The sequence below is a fragment of the Triturus cristatus genome, chromosome 6 (assembly GCF_964204655.1).
Source record: "Triturus cristatus chromosome 6, aTriCri1.1, whole genome shotgun sequence".
NCBI classification, from domain to species: Eukaryota; Metazoa; Chordata; class Amphibia; order Caudata; family Salamandridae; genus Triturus; species Triturus cristatus.
In genome coordinates this window covers 1695245293-1695266218 of record NC_140589.1, presented here as the reverse complement: position 1 = coordinate 1695266218, position 20926 = coordinate 1695245293, and the positions used below count along the sequence as shown (strand labels likewise).

The window sequence follows — 20926 nt, the reverse complement described above, 5'->3', positions numbered from 1 at the left end:
GGGGCTGATCTTCGGTGCAGATGGTGCTTGGGGTTGGGGCTTCTCAATCCCCGGTGCTCAACTTCGAGGGTGCCTCAGAAGCTGCGCTGGAAGATACTCGCCACTTTTCCCAGGTAGCCGGTCCCACGTCTCTCGTCGCCTCCACGGATCTCAGCTCGGCTGTGGATGTGGATCAGGGTCGGAGAAGTCTGGAAGTCAAAGCTCTGGTCGGGCTCTGCAGTCGGTCCCTCGTAGAACTTCAGCAAAGCAAAGGGTAGTCTCTTGATGGTGCCTGTTTGCACAGGGTAGCCACTCATTGGCCACAAGGGAGATTCTTCAGTCTTCTTCTTTCGTCGAATGTCAAAGATCCAGAGTTTCTGTTCAAGTTGCAGGTTCAGGATAATCTAATCTCCTGGGGCCCAGCTACCACTCTTATACTAATCTGGGGGGCTGGGTTGCCTGCTAGGTCACGCCTTATGGGTGGGACCTGGGAGGGGGGTGGTTACACCCCCTTCCCTTTGTCCAGTTTCGCGCCAGGACTGGGGCTGGTGTGCCCCAGCACCGATTTGAACTGGACTATGCATGGGACACCTTGTGTGCCCCAGGCATGTCTCATTCCTTTCAGCCCTCCCTGCCCCAATACACTAAAGTCTGTCTGGGGAGGTGCTAGCACCTCCCCAAGCAGGAAACCTATTGTCCAAGCCTCCCTTGCCGGGATCACTCCCAGCAGCAGGAGGTCAGACTTGTGTCTGTGGCAGCAGCATCCATTTTGTGATGCTGAGGCTTTGGTTAGAGTTAAACAGCAAAGTAGGATTTTAACATGTCTCTCCCTCTAGAAGGGGGGAATAATATCCTCATCACCAGAAATGGTATGGGGGTATTATTCCAAAGTGTTAGACACCTTACACGACATGTTTTGATAAAGCCAAACCATAGTTACCATAACCGTTTAAGATTATAAGGAACTTTAAGAGTATATGGTAGGCTATATCATAGAACAGCTATAAGGACATGGTTACGAAAGCTGCAGACAGGCTCAGCTCATGCTAGAGCACCATCTCACATGTTACCAAGCACTCTGCCTCCAGGATTGTTAAGGCCTGCCATAGGAGTGGCTGATAGGTACACATGTGTCTATTTTAAGGGTAGATATAGGTATACTATATCTAAGCAAGGGGTGATTACAAGACCTTGCCCCAGCTGAGTGATCAGCCAGTTGTGTCTGATTGGAAGGCCAGACCAGGGGTGGCATAATACATGCTGCAGCCCCTGGGAGGCCTAGGGTACACCTATGCCCTGGGTACCTAGGGTACACTGTTCAGGGTCCAATAAGGTGATCCTTACCAATTGGTCATGTACCTAGGGTACATGGAGTCCATTTTAAAGAGAGAGCAGACAGCCTGAGACCCTGAATGGCAGGATCTCAGGCCAACTAAGTCGAAAAACCAGCTAGACACTAGGCAAAAAGTTGGGGGTAACCATAATCAGATATCCACCTTCCTACACACAATATACCTTAATTTGGTATAGTATATACAGAGCCAACTTCCTACATTTTTGCTTTTGACACTGAAGGAAGCAATGTGCTCAGCACCCATTCTAAAAGCTCCAGATTACACAAAGCAGTTCATTGTGAAGACTGATGCCTCTGAGCATGGGATGGGGCAGTTCTATCCGAGACCAACAATAATGGCCAGGACCGGCATTTCCAGGTCTTTCCACTTAGACAATAAAGACTCACTTGGGAAAGGTTATTCTCATCCTCTTTCCTTTTTATGAGGAAGGGGGGGATTGAATAGGAAAGTGCCCCTTTTTGTCATGGTCACCCCCACCTTATGTTTAACTGATGTGCACTTGGTCCCTGCTAACCAGGCCCCATTGCCAATTATCTTTCCCCAAAACAAGGTCCAATGGTCTAATTGTAACACCATTGGCACCATGCAAGACCCCTGGTACCTAGGGCATCAGAACCAAGGAGGGTCACTAAGGGCTGCAGCATGGATAATGCCACCCTAAGGGACCCCCATACAAATTGCCGACTGCCTGTCATGGTGCGCATCAGGAGTGGAAACACAGGATGGAACACTCACTGTGTACCATGCCAAAGTCACTGCATGTAATAAATTTAAGTCGACCATACGGAAGGTTTTGTCACCTGAGGCAGGGTGCATTATAGTACACGTGAGGGCATAACTGCACGAGCAGATATGCCCCAGGGCTGTTTAGTCTGATTACTAGATGGTGCAAGTGAACAGGGAAGCCATCTTAAGTATATGTACTTGGCTTTGGTCATTACGAGTTCCCCAGCTACCCGATGGCTTCACAGAAACCTGTGGTGTTTAGAATCAAACGTCTTGTTTTAATAAATCTGTACTGCTGCCAGTATAAGATTTATTATGACACGCACCTAGAGGTTCCCCCTGAAATTCTGCTAGTCCTCTAGTGTGCTGGCTGACTGGCATCCACCACAGATGAGTTTCTGACCCACTGGAGAGGAGATCCTATGACATTAAATTCCAGAAACAATGCCTGCTCCAGGGCAAGGTGTTCACGGCTCATCTAGCAGGATGACTAGTGAATCTGCATACCAAGGCCAGGGGCTTCAAAGCCCCTGCCGCCTTTAATTTTCAACCCCGGTTTCCCCCAGACCTGGGAGATGCCACCCCCTGCCCTGAGGCCCATATGGCACAAGGACAGGCAGGAAATTAGCTATGCAAGGCGGCGTGTTGCACTGCCAGGCTAGTCACACTCCGTAGGTGGGCGGCCTGATGTGCGCAATGAAAGAAGGGCTCCACCATTTTGTTTTGGTGGAATTAGGAACTCTGGGACATGGTTATGCCCACTATCCACAGGAAGTAGTCATATAGGGGGTGTAGTGACCCCAACCGTTAACGCCCCCAAATTCAGTATTTAAGTGGCTCCCTGGCACCAGAACTCAGTTTCACCTAACTAAAGAAGAAGGACAAAGAAGAGCCGAAGAACGCAAGAATTGTGCACTAGCTGTCGACTTGGCGCCAAACCCTTCCTGCTCCTGTTCCGTCAATTGCAAAGACCTGACTCGTCCTGCAGTTGTGCATCCTCTCAAAGCCTCAGTGGGCTGCCAGAACTTCGCCAAACCAGACAGCATCGCTCTGGAGGTTGAGGAGCCATTTCCCTGCAGCCACTGCCCGCATTATCTGGTTCACCGATCCACTGACCACCGGGTACACTGACACAGCAGCCACCCAGCAGAAGGTCGCCATGCTCCAGGAGGTTATATCCATCTCCCCACTAAGTGTGGAGAGCCTCGGACTCCTTGGAGCTGCATTACACAACTACCTGTGGTAGCAGACCCTTTGCAGCAGCCAAGGCTTGTACACTGTCCAGCCCGGACACAAACACCACCAAGACCGACGTGGGACCTCAGCTTTAGGGAGGCCATTGTCAAGAGTGGCCCTATTGTCCTGTTTGTCCCCATCTCCAGGTCGTCCTAAAAAGTGAGAGCCTCCCACGCAAGCGACCTGCCTGAGAAAACACCTCTGTATCTGAACCCCACAGCCCTAGTCAGAGCCTACGGGCATTGCACCCTTGCCTCAGAGATCCTCAAGAACAGAGCCCCCCTTCGGGTTCCGACAGCTTTGTCCCCAAGTCGCTGCATTTTTCTGTTCCAGGTTTTTTCCATTGACTTTGGCGCTGCGACCAGCACCTCTGCACCCAGACACAGCAAGGTAGGTAAACTAAAACTGATGGTGGTGATAAGCACCTTGGCCCCTACTTACCTTAAGTCCAGAAGAAAAACCCTGTAACTCGACTGCAAGCATCCCTAATGCAGTGTATATTTCTCTCATAGAATAACATTACCGTGTTCGAGGCTCAAGCCTCAAATCTGACATTTGTATTTCCTGTGTTCCTGAAAATCGCCAACTCAAAAAGTATGTACATAATCTTGGTATTTAAATTAATATAAAAATCTATGTTATTTTGTTGAATTGTAGTTGGATTGCCTTGTTGAGAGTGTGTAATTTATGGACTGTGTGTGCAACAAATGCCTCATACTCGACTCTTATCAGTCTAAGACTGCTCGACCACACTATCACAAGCAAAGCACCTTGGGATTGTTAAAGCAAGCCTCTGTACACTAATAGGGGGTTCCTGGACTCTCTGCACAGTACACCTCATTTTGGTACACTATATAGAGAGCCAGCTTCCTTGACAATTGGGATAGGCTATTGTTCCACAGGGAAATAAACGTTTAAGGAATATTTCCATACCAATGTGGAATAAGTGTTTGCAGACCAAAAACAAACTTTTGCAAAGACAGTTCTAAAAACTCTGCATGTCATCTAAAGAATGTACTTAAAGAGAACAAGGACTGCCCTACTTTAAGAACAAGGGGCAATCAATAATAAAAGAACTAATATTACAAGAACAAAGGTTCCTTATAGACCGACGTGGATTTTCATCGCCCTAAGTTTCAAAATGTTTTCAAAATACCAACGCGGAACTTTATGAATAGCACTCTAGAATTGTTATGGATTCAAGTTAATTGACATTTTTAGGTTGTTGCTTTTTCAGTAACATACACTCTTGACCATAACCTACTAATCACAAGGGTTTCCAACGTCGTCAACCCACCTGGCACTTAGCACTTTTTAAGGATCCCCTACACCTAGTGACCTATGTAAATTTAATATTTACGGTCATTAACTGATAAATACTTTAGTTCGTATGACGCACTGTTTTTATACACACTTCCTTTAATGTATAATTTTCACTTGTGTGAGTACATGAGCAGTGAACACTTTCTTCAGAAGCAATAATATTTTACAAGAAGGCAATGTCTCTGGATGTTCCATTTCTCTTCCTTTAACTGATGCAGAATGAATTCTAAAAACATACATTGAATTTGCATCAAATGTTAACTTATTTTTTTATATTCCCGGACTGAACTTTTCTTCTCGTATTATCTAAAAAATGTAGACAGCACTATCTGGATCGAGTAGAACTACAGCAGTGATGAAGCACAATGTTTTTGTTGGAAAGCAGATTGTTAAACTATGGTGGAGAGGCGACTCAGTCTTCAGACAGGCTGCGGCTGTGATCCCACAGATCAAAATAAACAGAAAACTGTTTTCTTAGAGGAAAACAGATTTCTGTCAGGTATTTCAAGCTTACATGTGGTAGTTTGGCACAAGCTCCAATATCCTCCTCAGAAAACCTTGTCTGGGATACTTCAACAGCAATATCAAAACAACATTACAGTTAAGAACTAAAGTTAAAATTCCCAAATTGTTTCAAGAATGAAGACTAAAATGAAAAAGCAATGAATTAAATCTAGTGTAGGGAAAGAGATATTAAAATGATTTAGGATGTTTGTCTCATTAAAATCCGTCTTTTAAAGTGAACAATTAAGACACCAACGCTCTCGTTGGGCTTCTTAAGATCAGCCTCTGGGGACAGTAGCTCATTGGTTGCATTCAAACACAGAAAGGCTATTGTAGTTAAGAAAAAGATTAGTTCTTAGACATATGGTGCATTTTAAAGCACAGTTTCAGTCATGTGCAATCAATGTTCAAAAAGTTGCAAAGGCATAAAGTGGTCACATTTTCACAACTTAATCAAAAACTTGCGGACTTATTCTAAGATAGTCCAAAAGTTCACAAATATCCAAAGAATGCTCCTTGTACATTAAGCCACATGTGCAAAGGTGAAAACAAAAGCTTTTTCTCACTTTTAATCACTAGTAAAAATCTAATCTTGCTACTTCCACTATAGGCAGAAATGAACTGAATCATAGCTAACAAATCACATCTAAAGCCCTGCGCAACCTTCTCATTGACTTCTCAATAGAAGTATCCAGTTTATGTGACCTACAGTACAATCTCTCTTAACAAGCTCCATCTCTAGCTTGGCAATATTGCAGCTGAGATCCTTTATTAAAATTCCTGCCCCTTCCTCCTAACACTGACTAGTTACATGACACTTCTGTGCAGTGTATGACCAGATTGCCCTGCATGAAGAAATTACATATATATTTTTTTTAAATGGAAAAAGAGTTGCATTACATGTTTATTAGGGTGCGGATCCCTGTGTTGTGCCTGAAGTAAAATATTGCTCCATGTTAATTGCATCTGCCCCTCAACATTTTTCTTCAATCAGTTATTCTTACATTACTACAACTAAACTAGAAAGTCATTTACAGATTTCAGTTTTTGAGCTTGTTCTAAAGTAAAGCCATCTTCTGGGAGTCTGAGATTTGTCTGTGAGAAAACATGGCTTCACAGGGCTCCACTGAGATGACAGGGTTTTTGTTCTCCGATGGTTGTAGCAAAAGCCTCGCTAAGATTCACATGTAGTATTTGAATTTTAGACGCCCTGTATAGTTTGTGCGCACTTGCAACTGACTTACAGAAAAGATTAATGCATTGATAAAAGTCTTGCATGGACACTGTGGTTGGGTTGGCATTTTGCCTGCACAGTACAGATTCATTAGTTATAGTTATACCTGTGTTGGGAGGGCTGTGGCTTGTTGCCTTGAGTTGCTAGATGGCGCAGGTTGTGGTTTCTTCTTATGGGTCTAACTGTGTGGGTTTGCTGGGAGCAGAAATACAGCCATGTTTTGGGATAGGATGTAGCTGAAGATGGCTTGGTGTGTTTTGGTCAGAGGAAGGTCGGGGCGTGTTTGGTAGGCATGGAGGTTGGATGTGGTTGGATTCTGGGGTTGCAGGGTGAGTCGGGAGTGCGATGGATACTGCAGCAGAGCAATTGAATTTAGGGATGCAAAATATGTTTGGCTGGTTGTTGCCTCTAATAGAGTCTTTAATAGAGTCTTCGGCAGAAACAGCAGATGTGAACTCAGAGAAGTCTGGCCCCTCAGGAGCAGATCAGAGGGGACATAAAAGGAAAATAATTAGCATTCTTGATGAAAGTAGGAATAAAATAAAGTTGAGGGAACAAGATGGTTCTAAAACACCGATAGGACAGGACGTTCTCGGAAAGGCTAAGGAGGCTAAGACACATGAGTCACAATGGGAGAATGAGCATGGAGGAGGATGCTTTAAGGCTGTTTTTAAAACAATTTTGTTTTTAAAAGTGTTTCTAGAAGAACACAGTCCATGCCATAATGTGTATGCCACAAGCTGCAAGATTGTTTGTCTACTGTATTCTTGTTTTGACAGGCGAGGTCTACGGCACCTTGGATTTGTACTCCTCAACAGCAGCTTCGGCACACACAAAGGCTGTTCTGTGTTTTTCTCTTTGACTAGTTCCTTCAAGACGGACACACTACTCTTTCAGTCTCCTATTCTGTTCCCGATGACATTCCTCAATGCGTCCTTGTGTTAAAATTGTGTGACTTTATAACCACTGAATGCTGTATTGTTCAACAATAACTTATGAATCCCCTCATGTACCTCTTGTAAACATTATCACATAACACGTAAAGCACTCAAATACCTATAATAATCCAAAATCTATAGAAGCATATTGAATATGCTACTTACCAGTATGCATCTGTTCTTGGCATGTAGGGCTGCTGACATTCATATCTGTGCATAGATCGCCGCCTAGTGTTGGGTCCGGATGTTTGCACGTTGTTGTCCTGGAAGAGTCTTCGAAGTATCCTGAGATAGGTGACTCCTCCCCTGGACCACAGTGCGCATGGGCATCCTCTCCATCCTCAGATTGTTTTTCGCCATTGTGGCAGTGATGGAGTAGATACAGAAAGTGATGACCATGCTATACAGTAATTCTGAGAGCTGCAGCCGCTACAGGCGCCGGGGAGGAGGGTGGGCGATATGAATGTCAGCAGCCCTACATGCCAAGAACAGATGCATACTGGTAAGTAGCATATTCAGTTCGAGGCATGTGGGCTGCTGAATTCATATCTGTGCATAGAATACATAGCAGTACCTCCCATTAGCGGCGGCTACCAGTGCCAGCTGCAGCGGTCTGAAAAAGAGTTTTGAGAACAGCCTGTCCTACAGCTGCCTGCTGTTTTGATTGCACATCTACACAATAGTGTTTGGTAAAGGTATGTGTAGTGGACCAGGTGGCTGCTCTACATATATCATGCAAAGGAATGTTTCCCAGGAAAGCCATGGAGGCCCCTACCTTACGTGTTGAGTGGGCTCGTGGGGGAATCGTTAATGTGCGTTTCGCTTTTTGATAGCAAATTTGAATACATTTAACGATCCATCTGGCTATACCGGCTTTGGAGATGGCGTTACCTTTGTGGTGTGGGGCAAAGGCAACGAAAAGTTGTTTTGTTTTCCTAAAGACTTTAGTCCTGTCTATATAGTACATGAGGGCTCTCTTTACATCTAGTGTATGGAGTGCTCTTTCTGCGACAGTTTGTGGGTTTTGAAAGAAAACAGGCAGTTCAATGGTTTGATTCATGTGGAACTGCGATATCACCTTGGGCATGAATTTGGGGTTGGTACGTAGTACGACCCTGTTGGCGTGAACCTGTATGAACGGCTCTTGAACGGTTAGTGCCTGGAGTTCACTAACTCTCCTCAAAGAAGTGATCGCTACTAGGAAAGCTACTTTCCAGGTGAGGAATTGAATTTCGCATGAGTGTAGAGGTTCGAAGGGTGGACCCATGAGGCTTGTGAGGACCAAGTTGAGGTTCCACATTGGAGCTGGTGGGTGGCTTGGAGGAATTACTCGTTTGAGTCCTTCCAAGAATGCTTTGATGGCAGGCACTCTGAATAAAGAGAGGTGCTGCCTGTTCTGGAGATAGGCTGATATTGCGGTCAAATGGACACGTATTGAGGTGTATGCCAGATTGCATCGGTATAGGTGTAAGAGGTAACAAATTATGTTTTAGATGGATGCGTCTAGCGGGTTAATGTCATTATTATTGCAATAGATGGCGAATCTTTTCCATTTGGCTGCATAGCAAGCTCTGGTAGTGGGTCTCCTGGCCTCCTTAATGATGTCCATACAGTCAGGTGGCAGGTTTAGGTAGCCAAACTCTAGGACTTCAGGAGCCAGATTGCCAGGTTCAGCTGTTGCGGATCTGGATGCTGAATCTCTCCATGGTTCTGCGTCAAATGCGCGGGTTTGATTCGCAGCCTTTGATGCGGCACCACGGAAAGTTCCAGAAAGGTGGTGTACCATGGCTGGCGTGCCCACGTTGGAGCAACCAGGACGAGTGTCAGTGAGTGTTGTCTGAGTTTGCGTGCCACCAGCGGTATCAGTGGTGCTGGGGGGAAAGCGTACGCAAATCTGCCGGACCAGTTCATCCATATCGCATTGCCCTGCGACTGCGGATGTGGGAACCTGGCGGCAAAGCTTTGGCATTTTGCGTTTTCGCTTGTGGCGAATAGGTCTATCTCTGGATGACCCCACTGCTGGAAGTACGGCTGGAGTACTGATGGGTGTAACTCCCACTCGTGCATCTGGTGGCTGTGTCTGCTGAGCAGATCCGCCATCTGGTTGTCCTTGCCGGGGAGGTGTTCCGCCATGAGGAACATGTTCCTCTGAATGGCCCACTTCCACATGCTCTGAGCCAGATGAGACAACTGTGGAGAGTGTGTTCCTCCCTGCTTCTGTATGTAGTACATGGCGGTCATGTTGTCCGTCCGGATCAACACGACTTTGTTGCACAAGTGTACTTTGAATGCTTTCATAGCCAGGAAGATTGCCATCAGTTCTAGAAGGTTGATGTGCATCTTCTTTTGTTGTGTTGTCCATAGTCCCTGCACTGTGTAATTGAGTACATGAGCTCCCCATCCCTGGAGAGACGCGTCCGCTGTCAGTATTATTTGTGGAACAGGCTCTTGGAACGGTCGGCCCTTGCAAAGGTTTTGTGGCTTCCACCAATGCAGAGAGTTGTATGCCCGACCGCTCACGAACACTAGGTCTTTTAGTTGTCCTTGAGCCTGATTCCATTGACGTGCTAAGCACTCCTGAAGCGGGCGCATATGTAGTCTCGCGTGTGGGACTATGAAAATGCAGGAGGCCATCATGCCTATCAACTGCATGAACACTCGCGCGGGAAGGGAGTGTTGTGGTTTGAACTTGGAAATCAGCATTTGCATGCTGTTGATTCTCACTAAATTTGGCTGAGCTGTGGCCGCCAGAGTGTCTATGGTCGCACCTAGGTACTGTTGTACGTGTGCGGGTTGGAGATGTGATTTTGGGTAATTTAGTGAGAACCCCAGACTGTGAAGAAGGTGAATGGTGCGGGACATGTGGCTGGCACATTGCTGGGCTGACTTTGCTTGAACAAGCCAGTCGTCCAGGTAAGGGTAGACGTGTATGTGTTGCCTCCGTAGATGTGCAGCCACAGTAGCTAGGCACTTTGTGAAAACTCTGGGTGCTGTTGTCACGCCGAAGGGAAGGACTTTGAATTGGTAGTGCTGCCCCTGAACAGTGAACCTGAGGTATTTTCTGTGTGAGGGGTGAATGGGTATGTGGAAATACGCATCTTTGAGGTCCAGTGTGGCCAGGAAGTCTCCCTGTTTGAGCAGCGGGAGGACTTGCTGTAGGGTGAGCATGTGGAAATGCTCGGAGAGAATGTAGCGGTTGAGGGGTCTCAGGTCTAGTATAGGTCTGAGTGACCCGTCCTTTTTCGGTATTAAAAAGTACAGGGAGTACACCCCCGTACCTTGCTCGTGGACGGGTACGACCTCTATTGCGCCTTTTAGTAGCATACTTAGCACTTCCTGCTGTAAGAGCGTTAAGTGCTCTGAGGACATAGGACGGTGTTTTGGAGGTATTGTGGGTGGAGTTGAGGTTAATTCTAGGCAGTAACCGTGTTTGACAATATCTTTGACCCACCTGTACGTGGTGATGGAGTTCCACGTGGACAGGAACCTTTGCAGCCTTCCCCCGACAGGTGTTATGTGGTCGGGAGGAAGGGAGAGGGCGTCACTGTTTGTTCTTGGGGGAGGACCTGGTGTTGCCGTATCCGCGTCCTCTGCCCTTTGTGCTTGAGCCACGATATCCACCCCGGGTGTTTTCATCGTAGGAACTTTGTGTGTTTCCCTTGTTGTAGGTTTGCTGTGACCCCTGTCCTCTACCTGCTCCTCTATTTCCGGGGCGACGAAAGGAGCCGCTCCGAAAGGACTGCGTTTGGAGAGCCCCCATGGACTTTGCAGTGTCTGTGTCCTTTTTTATTTTTTCTAGGGTGGTGTCAACCTCTGGCCCGAATAAGTAGTCGGGGTTGACAGGCTGGTTGAGGATGTTATTTTGTACCTCAGGTTTGAATCCAGAGATTCGTAACCAGGCGTGTCGTCCCAACATGACTCTAGTGTTTATGGCTCTGGCAGCTGTATCCGCGGCACCCAGTGCACACTTTATGGATGCGTTTGTGAGGAGTTGCCCCTCCCTGATGAGGATCTCTGCTCCCTCTTTGAATTGGTCAGGGAGATGTTGGAGTAATGTTTCTAATGTGTCGTAATGTGCGCGATCGTAGCGAGCTAGGAGCGCCTGAGTATTGGCAATACGCCATATGTTAGCTGCTTGGGCTGCAACCCGTTTGCCGGAGGTCTCTAGCACCTTGGACTCTTTGTCCGGGGGAGGAGCATCCCCTGTCGTTTGCGAGTGTGCCCGTTTGCGAGCATTCGCGACTACTATGGAATCCAGAGGTAACTGGCCTCTAATGTAGGTAGGGTCCCCAGGCGCCGACCTGTATTTCTTGTCGATCCTGGGGTTTATTACTCTTGCCCTGGTGGGTTCTTTGAAAATGTCCTTTGCTGGTTTGAGGACACCTTTCAACATGGGTAGAGTTTTGATATTCCTTTCTGAGGATGCGAAAGTATCCATGAGAAAGTCGTCCTCGACGGTGTCAGAGTGGAGTTGCACACCATGATTGGCCGAAGCACGTTCAATGAGGGCGTTGAATGCGGCAGTGTCCTCTGTGGGAGACGTTTTTGCTCCATATAGCTGCGTGTCCTGTGTATCCATAGGTGCACCCGGGTCTACAGGGTCATCCCAAGCTTGGTCAGGGTCCTGTTGGCCTTCAGGGTCCATCTCTCCGGGGTAGGGGACGTGGTCACTTATGTAGTCCTCCAAAACGTCTGTTTCGGAGTGTGTGGGAGAGAAGGACTGTGGATCTTGGTAAGAGAAATGGAGAGGTTCGTAAAGAACTGGTTCCGAAGCCACTGGCAGCTTTTTCTTTAGCGGGATCCGGTAGGAGTCCAAAGCTGGCTCGGAAGTTAATCTCCTCTTGTGGAGCATCATTCTGCCGGTGTCGGCATCGATGATGTGTGATGGTGACGTCTCTGCAGGAGAGCGTTCGGCAGGTGTGATCGTGGTGTGGGTGACACGTGTTCTGATTTGGAACAGTTTTGGGGCCGTGGATGGTGGCAGGCCAAAAGTGATGTTGGCCGGTGCCGGAGAAGCTGTTTGAGCTTTTTTCGGCTCGGAGCCTGACGTGTCCTGGAGGGCTGCCTTGTCTTTGATGCGTTGCAAGGACGCTGCAACTTGCCGCACCTGGAGCGCCGCCGGTTCTTTGGCGCCGACCGGTTCTGTAGAGGCGGGCGTGGACTTCTTCGGCGCCACTGGGTCATCGAGTCGAGGAGAGGTAGTAGCCGTCGACGGCGTCGATGATTGTGCCTTTGGTGCTGCTTTCGAAGCGGTGTGAGACGCAGCAGCCAGTTTGACCTTTGTGGCCGGAGCCGATTGTTTCGGTGCCGGGAGCCGAGTAGGTTTGGCGGTACCGAAGGTCTTTTTCCGTGTGTCGGCGCCGACGTCGGCTGCTGCAAGCTCGGCACCGATGTCTCGTTAGGTGCGGTCGGTGCCGACGGGTTTGGCTGGCGTCGAAGGTGTGGTGGGCTTCGATCCGACCAGTGTCACTTTCGGTTTCGGTTTCTGATGAACCAATACAGCTTTCGGTTTCGGTTTCGAAGAAGGGAAACCAGCCGTTTTGGGTAGTAATGGCTGCCGCTGAATGTCCGAGGCCGGGCCAGAGGGCGGGGCCGAAGAACTGCGGGATAGGTCTTGGGTAAGGCCCGAAGGCGATCCCTCGACCGGAGCCATAGACTGGCGCACTGGGATATCCTCAGTCTGTACGGGTAGGCCTTGCTCGTCACCGGAGCTACTCTCTTCGGCCCCTAAGGCCTCATCGTAGTCTCCTACCTCGGTGTCGGCTTCATCTCTGTGAAAGAGTCGTTCTTCGATGTCTTCCGATCCGGAGTCGTGTTCGGAAGCGGGGCTGGAGGGTAGGTTCTCCACGTCTTCGACATCTTCGTCCTCGGCGCTGAAGATGTTGGTCAGGGCCGGTGCCGCTTGCTGCGCTTCAAGTCTCGCTGCTCGTCGATTCCGGAGAGTCTTCTTGGATCGGAATCGGGCACAGGCCATACATGTGGACTCGTTGTGATCCGGTGAAAGGCATTTGTTGCACACCGGGTGGACGTCGACATGGGGATATTTCGCATTGCATACAGGACACCGCTTGAATGGTGTCCTCGATTCCATCGTCGATGTCGGGTCGATGGTCGGGTAAGATGCGAAAAAGTTGTTCTTGAAGTTAGTAAACTAACAAAGAAACTATCGATACCGATCGGGAACAGTACCGACGCGAACTAAAGGCCTTTTGGCCTGTAAAAAGTTTTTCCTAACTTGAGTCAAGATAAGCACATCCGAACCCAATGGCGGAAAAAAACAATCTGAGGATGGAGAGGATGCCCATGCGCACTGTGGTCCAGGGGAGGAGTCACCTATCTCAGGATACTTCGAAGACTCTTCCAGGACAACAACGTGCAAACATCCGGACCCAACACTAGGCGGCGATCTATGCACAGATATGAATTCAGCAGCCCACATGCCTTGAACCTGTTATAACACATTGCCATATATGTGTTGCAGCAGTGGAGCTCTTGCTTCTAGTCCAGTTGGTTTTAGTGAGGCTGCCATCTTGATGGATAAGATGGTATGTTAAATCAATAGCCATACATAGCCTATGACTAACGAGGTCTCGGACTCTACTTATTCAAATGTGAATTAACGAAAGATGCTTGATCAAACCTTTAATATGCAATCCTGGACCAGGGATGTGGTCAAATTGGGGTTACCATTATCTCAAACATACAGAAGGTTGATTATAGGTTCAAATCACTGGTTCACGTCTTTAGCTTAACACCTTTAAACAAGCCACTTGAATTCGACCAGTGCAGAAACACTAGCTTTACCACAATGCAGGGAAGTGAATCTTGCTTCAGCTTATAACTTCACCAATTCTTGGAATGTGCACTTCCCCTCAGTAAACTGAGAATATGTTTGCCACTGGCCAATGAAGCAGGACCTAGGATTCAGCATGAATTGGAAACAGCGGACCAATAGCATCCAGTAAATATCTACAGAGTTGCTAGCTCTGCTGAGGATGCTTTTTCAAAAGCTGGATAGGCTGCTCTTGCATAATGAACTCAAAGTGTGGAGATCCCTTCAACTGGAAATTCAGCTTTTTCCGACTGTTCTGCAAGATCACTCCTACATGTAACTTTTCTTCAACTTTCTTTAACATGTTTATTGTGAACCTAGGTGTCACAGTTTTGATTCTTATATTCTCTACAGTACTGCAATGCCTCATTTAATTAGGGAAGATAAAGTAAAAAATAATTTAATTCATTGATCAGACAAAAAATGTGATGTTCTGCTTCAACACACATGCTTATTCTATAATGCGGACATGGCATCATAAAACAAAGAACTTTACTTGTCAATTCCTCCACATGATCCTGGCTTAGCTTTAGTAACTCTTTGGTCGTTTTAAGTTCCTCTTCCAGTTGGGTGACTTCTTTGGACTTCTGATCAAACTGAGAGCGTATTAGGTTTCCTTCCTTCTTGAGCTCCTACAATAAAGATTGTCTGTGGTTATTATAGCAAAATAACAGAGAGCATTCTGAAAGCACTCTTTTCAGCTATTTAGGTTAAATTACATTGTTAGCCACAGCAAAAGTCAATGAAGCTTCATAGGAGTGAAAAAGCGGTAGAAGCAGCACAAGATTCTCAATAGACCAATAACATACAACATTAAATCGGAGGTAATTGTATTAAGCAGAAAATAAACCAATAGGAATACAGGACAGGTGAACATAAGCCTTCAATGAATAGAGCTGAGGCTTCAGGTCAACATGAAGGAGACAGGCTTGCAAGCAAGGCCGGTTGTTGGGGAAAGCATCTCTGTTTCCATGTATCTACTGTGAAGTACCAAAAAAGGGACCGAGAATGGACCAACCATCATCCTTCCGAAGTACTGTCCAAAACCACTCACTACTTACCACTGGTTCTCCCTCTCAAATTAGCCTATGGTATCCTCCTAAACAGCAACCATTTGCCTGTGGATGTCACCCGACGTGGGGTACGTACCACTCAATAGTCTTTTGTAACATGCAAGCAATGTCAAGGGAGGCATCTGTGGGTTGTTTCTATTAGGCTCTTATAGGTTCTAAAAACCTCAAGAGCCACTCTATTCATTCCCACCATCATAAAGTAAACGTAAGAGAAGAAACACTGTCATTCAAGAGTGAGAAAAGAGGGATTATACCAATAGGAAGATAAATATTTAACTTAAGTGCAGATCAAGTCTCAGAAATCCAACTACAACGAAAAAATGGTTAATTTTCAATGTAAGCACCGATATGCTTGGGGAACACAACATTCAACCTGCAAACCAGTTTTGATTGTGTAACTCGAGAAAACTTTGTATTCAAAATTAGAAAAAGATTAAATGAAGGAATCTCAAAACTGAAAATCTGTAAAGGAATTTCAAGCTTCATTGTTGTAATGTATGAACAATGAATTCAAGAAAAATGCCAGATGCAATGAATATGAAGCAATGCCTTCTAGCACAAAACAGGTATCACAGTCTTAAATAAATACTTAATGCAAATCCCATTACTTTTACATAAATTGCATTTCTTCATGCAAGTCGGCGTGGCCAGCACAGGACTTTCATGCACACAGGAGGCAGGCAAAAAAGAGGACATTAATTTGTGTAGGAAAGTGCCTCTTTTTGACATGGTCAACGCCACTTTTTACCTGGTACGGGATGTGATTTCGACTGAAAGTGCTCTGGGTTCCTGCTAACCAGGTCCTCAGTGCCAGAGCTCTTTCCCAAAACTGTACAATTGTTCCCCCAATTGGCAAAACCTTTAGCACCCTGTGTAAGTCTCAAGTAAATGGTACCCAGGTACCTAGGGCTTGAGGTACTAACGAGGGATCTTAAGGGCTGTAGCACGCATTGTGCCACCCTAAGTGACCCCTCACCAAGCACATGCAACACTGTCATTGTAGGCTGTGTGTGTTGCTGCAAACAAAAGCGAAAACATGGCATGTCACACACCCCTGTGTGCCATGCCCCTAACACTGAATGTAATATTTGTAAGTCACCCCTACAGCAGACCTAACAGCCCTAAGGCAAGGAACTGAATATTACATGTGAGGGCATACCTGCATGAGCAGATATGCCCACGTGCTAGTCAGCCCTATTACTGCCAGTACAAGGGATCAGGGAAGCCATTTTAAGACATGTGCTGGACACTGTTGAAAACTAGTTCCCCAGCGACATGATGGCTTCACCGAAAATAGGGATGTTTGGTATCAAACATCTCATATTGATAAACCCACACTGATGCCAGTGTTGGATTTACCAATGCACCTAGAGGGCACCTTAGAGCTTCCTCCTGAAAACCTACCAGTCTCTGGTATACTTGCTGAGTGATTTCGGCCAGCCTGCCACTCGAGACACTGTTTTGACCACCAAGGGTGAAAGCCTCTGCTCTCAGGAGACCCAGAAAAAAAAGCCTGTCCGGTAAGAGGGTGTAACAGCCCCTCCCAGAGGATGACGATTTTTCACAAGTAGCCATCTTTGTGATGGCATGCTTAGGAATTCTTGGACGGGTTATGCCCATTTCCCGCAGGAAGTGGTCATACAGGGTATACTCCCCTAACGCCCCTAAATTCTGTATTTGGAGGAGGCCCGGGCACCAGAGTAGCAGATACTGATGACCTACGAAGGAGGACACAAAGAGACTGAAGAGAGCACCAGACTTTGCCCCAGCCCTGCTGTCCTATCTCCCGTTCTCGGACGAACCTGTGCCAAAGACTACTCGTCCTGCAACTGTGAACTCCAAAAACCGGGGAGAACTGCATCCTGCAGGAACTCTTAGGTCTCCGGAACCGCCAAAACCCTACACCTGAAGCTAGAGGCAGCGGGTGCCTCAGAGGAATGCTATTAAACCTTTGATTTATAAACACCTAGCAACTCCCTAAGATCTCATTACACTAATTCAAGCGCAGCTCAAGGTGGGTGGGAGGAACAGTTTTGTTACGGGGATGTTAAGTTAATCAAGCCAGAGCATAAGTAAGTATAGAGATATGTGCAAGAACTGATGAGAATACTATGCATGTATGTCAATTCTGTATTTAAAAAGCCTAATAAAATCTGGTTGTAAAAAAAAAAACCTACACCTGAAGCCACCACTGCAACCGTCGCCCCGAGTTTAAGCTCGAGTCCATGGTGGTTTCAACCCTTGTAGAGTCCCTGACATCAACTGCAGCCTCTGCACGCAGGCCCCCTCGACTGCTCCTGGTAAGAAAACCCGACACCTAAAGACACCTCTGTATCCTTTGCCCTCAGGCTACGGAGAAAAGGACCCTAGGTGTCCCTACGTACCCGAACATCGCTAGCCTTAAACTCCCATTGGTTCACCCCGACTAACCTTCCAGCCAGAGCCTGCAGCCTCTTTTCAAAGTGACCGATTTCCATAGAAACATATTGGGCTTGCAACGCTTACCTGAACGATTTCCCTCTGATGCCTAAACATATATAAAGATAATTACTATTTTTAGAAATTGGTGTGGATCTCCTTCTTGAGTCATGTGTGCCATTTACTAATCATTGTGTTTTATTGCAAATGTCTTGCACTCCTCTGTGTTAAGCTACTAGACCACAATAGCCACTAACAAAGCACTTTGGAATTGCCATAGCAAGGCCCTGTCCACTCATAAGGGAACCACTGGACTCTACATGGTATATCAGATTTTTGATATATCACAAAGAGCCAGCTTTCGACACTTTGTAACATGAAGGGGTCTCAACAAACTGAGATGTGTGTGGCTACCACAAAGGGGGATAGGATCAAGAATATTTTATCTCGTCATTTCTGAACTTCTGAATCATTTAGCAGAACTGAAAAATTGAAGGAAATGCAAGACATGAGCTAAGCATTTTCAAAATTATGTTGGAATAAAGGACTTCACGCCTGACAGTAGGTCATCAATGCAGACTTGAAAACTACATGTGATAAAAGCGCCTCAGACTCCAACACCAACGCACACAGTACCAATTGGCTTCCCAATATATTTAAAGTACTGTTGCATTATTCACTAAGTGATCTAAGGTAATTAAACAATATTTCTAAATTACAAACTGATGCAGCTAAGTACAGGCAAAAGCAAAGATCCACCACCTCAACATTGTCAGCCGTCTTCAAGATGTAGTTTCAGAGTACCCCTCCCCTCACCTGGAACACTCTGCAACAGACTGATATGTATTTAAACATCCACTGTCAAGCCAATAGGACTGCCTCTGCAAGCAATATGCACTAGACATTACAAATTAAAGTACAAAAAGCCTTGATTTGATTATAATATGCAGTTTTGCATAACAAATAAAAGTTAGTATAAAAATAACCAATTGCAAAAATCCATCTAAAAAATAACTAAAAGTAAAAAAATTTAATTAAAGCAGAAATAACAGCAGCAATTGGCTTACACAATGAAGTGGACAACTTTTTAGGCAGATGAGCGCAAGCAAAATGTCAAATTGCAGTGAAAAAAGACAATTACTGAAGTGACATGACACACTGCCCCATGCTCAATACTGTGGGTGAAGGAAGCAGAATGTGAATGACACTTGAACAAACCAACATATGAAGAGGGCTAACTGAAAGCCCCTGTAGGTATATATTTGCATTTATTATGACTTTTTTTTTTTTAAATGAGGCTGGCAAGGCCCGACCTATTAACAAATAAAACATAGTAGTATTTAACATGTTTTCAACTGCATCCTACTTCAACCAACCCTTAAACATAACCATTCCTGGTAAACCTTGCCAAATCAATCCCCAAAAAACTGCACCCAACAAATGTAAACCTACCACTTCCTTATGGGATGAGCCAGGGTCACAACCCCTGCAAAAATGCTAACTACAAACACTTGTCCACCAAAAGGTACAACATGACTCAATAGAATGCTGTCTGGACATGCACACAGCTGTCATGCATTCAAGAGATTGGTTCAGATGTCTGAATGAGACACTAGGTTTTCACAGGACTGGCTTCCAAGTCCAAGCATGTATGGTTGTGATAAAGTAACTTTTTCCTCCATCACATTCAGAACAAGTCACTTCTCATCACAGGCACCAGTTTTCTGCTACTCGCTATCTATCTACCTATCCATCCTGTCTTTGCAACCCTGTCTGTCTACCTAACTACTTGACTGTCTACCTGTCTTAAATCAATCGGTCTACCTGTCTATCTTTTGACTAACTTTCTACCCATCTAACTTCTCGGTCTGCATTTCTATCCACCTATCAATCAGCAAGGAGTTGTCTGAAACAATGGGGAGTGCGCCTGGGGGTGTCAGTGGGGCGTTAGTGGCCCTAACCATGGTACTCTGTATACCTCTATTGGCATTCAGAAAGGGTTGGGCGAGTACACAAGCAGGACATAATTTCAATAATAAGAGCACAGGGGGCATTCCTCCGTGAGTACACAGCACTGGAGCAATCCTCCTGTTGCTAGGCAGAAGAGGTGATGCTGCTGGGTGACATATATATATATTCTACAATGAACAATCCCTCCTTTTGCCATAATGTGCATAGCTTGTACTCATCAACAGAAATCTGAAGCAGAGGACATCAACTGTGAGCTGCTTTAATGCTCATGGCTTAGGCGGGTTTGTAGAAGATCGTCACACCTGTCATCGTAGGGTGAACTTTTAGTATTGACTGGTATCAAGATCTTTGTTTCCTAATGGGGTTGGGTGCATATAACAGGGTTCATCATTACAGTGTGCAAAAACACTAATTTTTTAGTACTTAATGTTTTAATTGTAAGACATGTAAGGAAGACACCACATAACTTGAAGTGTATGTTTTTGCACGAGTCTCTTATCTTTTTTTTACTGAATTACTGCTCTATTCAGTTTACCATCACTTTTTTTCCGCACTTCCAAGGCAAACGAATTAACATGGCATAATATAGGCAGGTGCACATACATACACACAAATAATCGTGACCATATTAAGGGGATGTTTCTAATAATCAGCCATAAAATGGGGAGATGGGCGAGCCTGTGAGGAATCTGGAGGTAGATATTCAGTATATTCAGTATCCACCAGAAAGATTGTTACTAAATATAAGCAACTTTTTCTTCTGATGGATACCTCTACTTGCAGATTCCTCACCTTTTGAATGGATTCCACGAGCAACACCCAACCTGGAGGTGGGAGAATGGTTGGTGTAGGAAGGTAGGATTACTTTCATGGCTACCCCCACTTTTTGCTGGTGCCTTTATGTTTTTTTTTACTAGTTTGACTGGGATACTGTTAATCAGGACCCCTGTCCCTGTGCTTCCTCCCTAAATTTGAAATGGTACATACTTTTGTACCTCCACAATTGGCTGCTGTTGTACCCCTAAAAGTCCCTCGTATATGGTACTGAGATACTCCAGGGATAGGTACACCAGGGGTCTCCCATGGGCAGCAGCATGTATTGCGCCACCCATGAAAGACTCCAACTGTGACTACAGGCCCGCCATTGCAGCCTGTGTAAGCTGGCGCTAGCACCACTTACGACAGATATAAGTTTTCTTATATCTGAGGACACTACACTTAAAACCTTTAAGTCACCCCTAAGGCAGGCCTTTCAATCCTGAATGCAGGGTGCTGGGTTATAAGTATGTGGGTGCCCCTGCATGAGCAGGACACCCCTACAAACCCTGGAGTCAATT

At 45.9% G+C, this 20926-nt stretch overlaps 1 protein-coding gene across 3 annotated transcripts in view; it reads right to left on the bottom strand.

Annotated features, from left to right (window-relative positions):
• The window catches only part of CENPF (centromere protein F), a 389482-nt gene that overhangs the window by 261429 nt on the left and 107127 nt on the right, over positions 1-20926 (bottom strand). For all 3 annotated transcript variants that reach the window (XM_085612916.1, XM_085612917.1, XM_085612918.1), the window contains exon 11: positions 14624-14759. In XM_085612916.1, coding sequence (XP_085469042.1) covers positions 14624-14759 — 136 coding nt within the window. The remainder of the gene's footprint in view (positions 1-14623; positions 14760-20926) is intronic.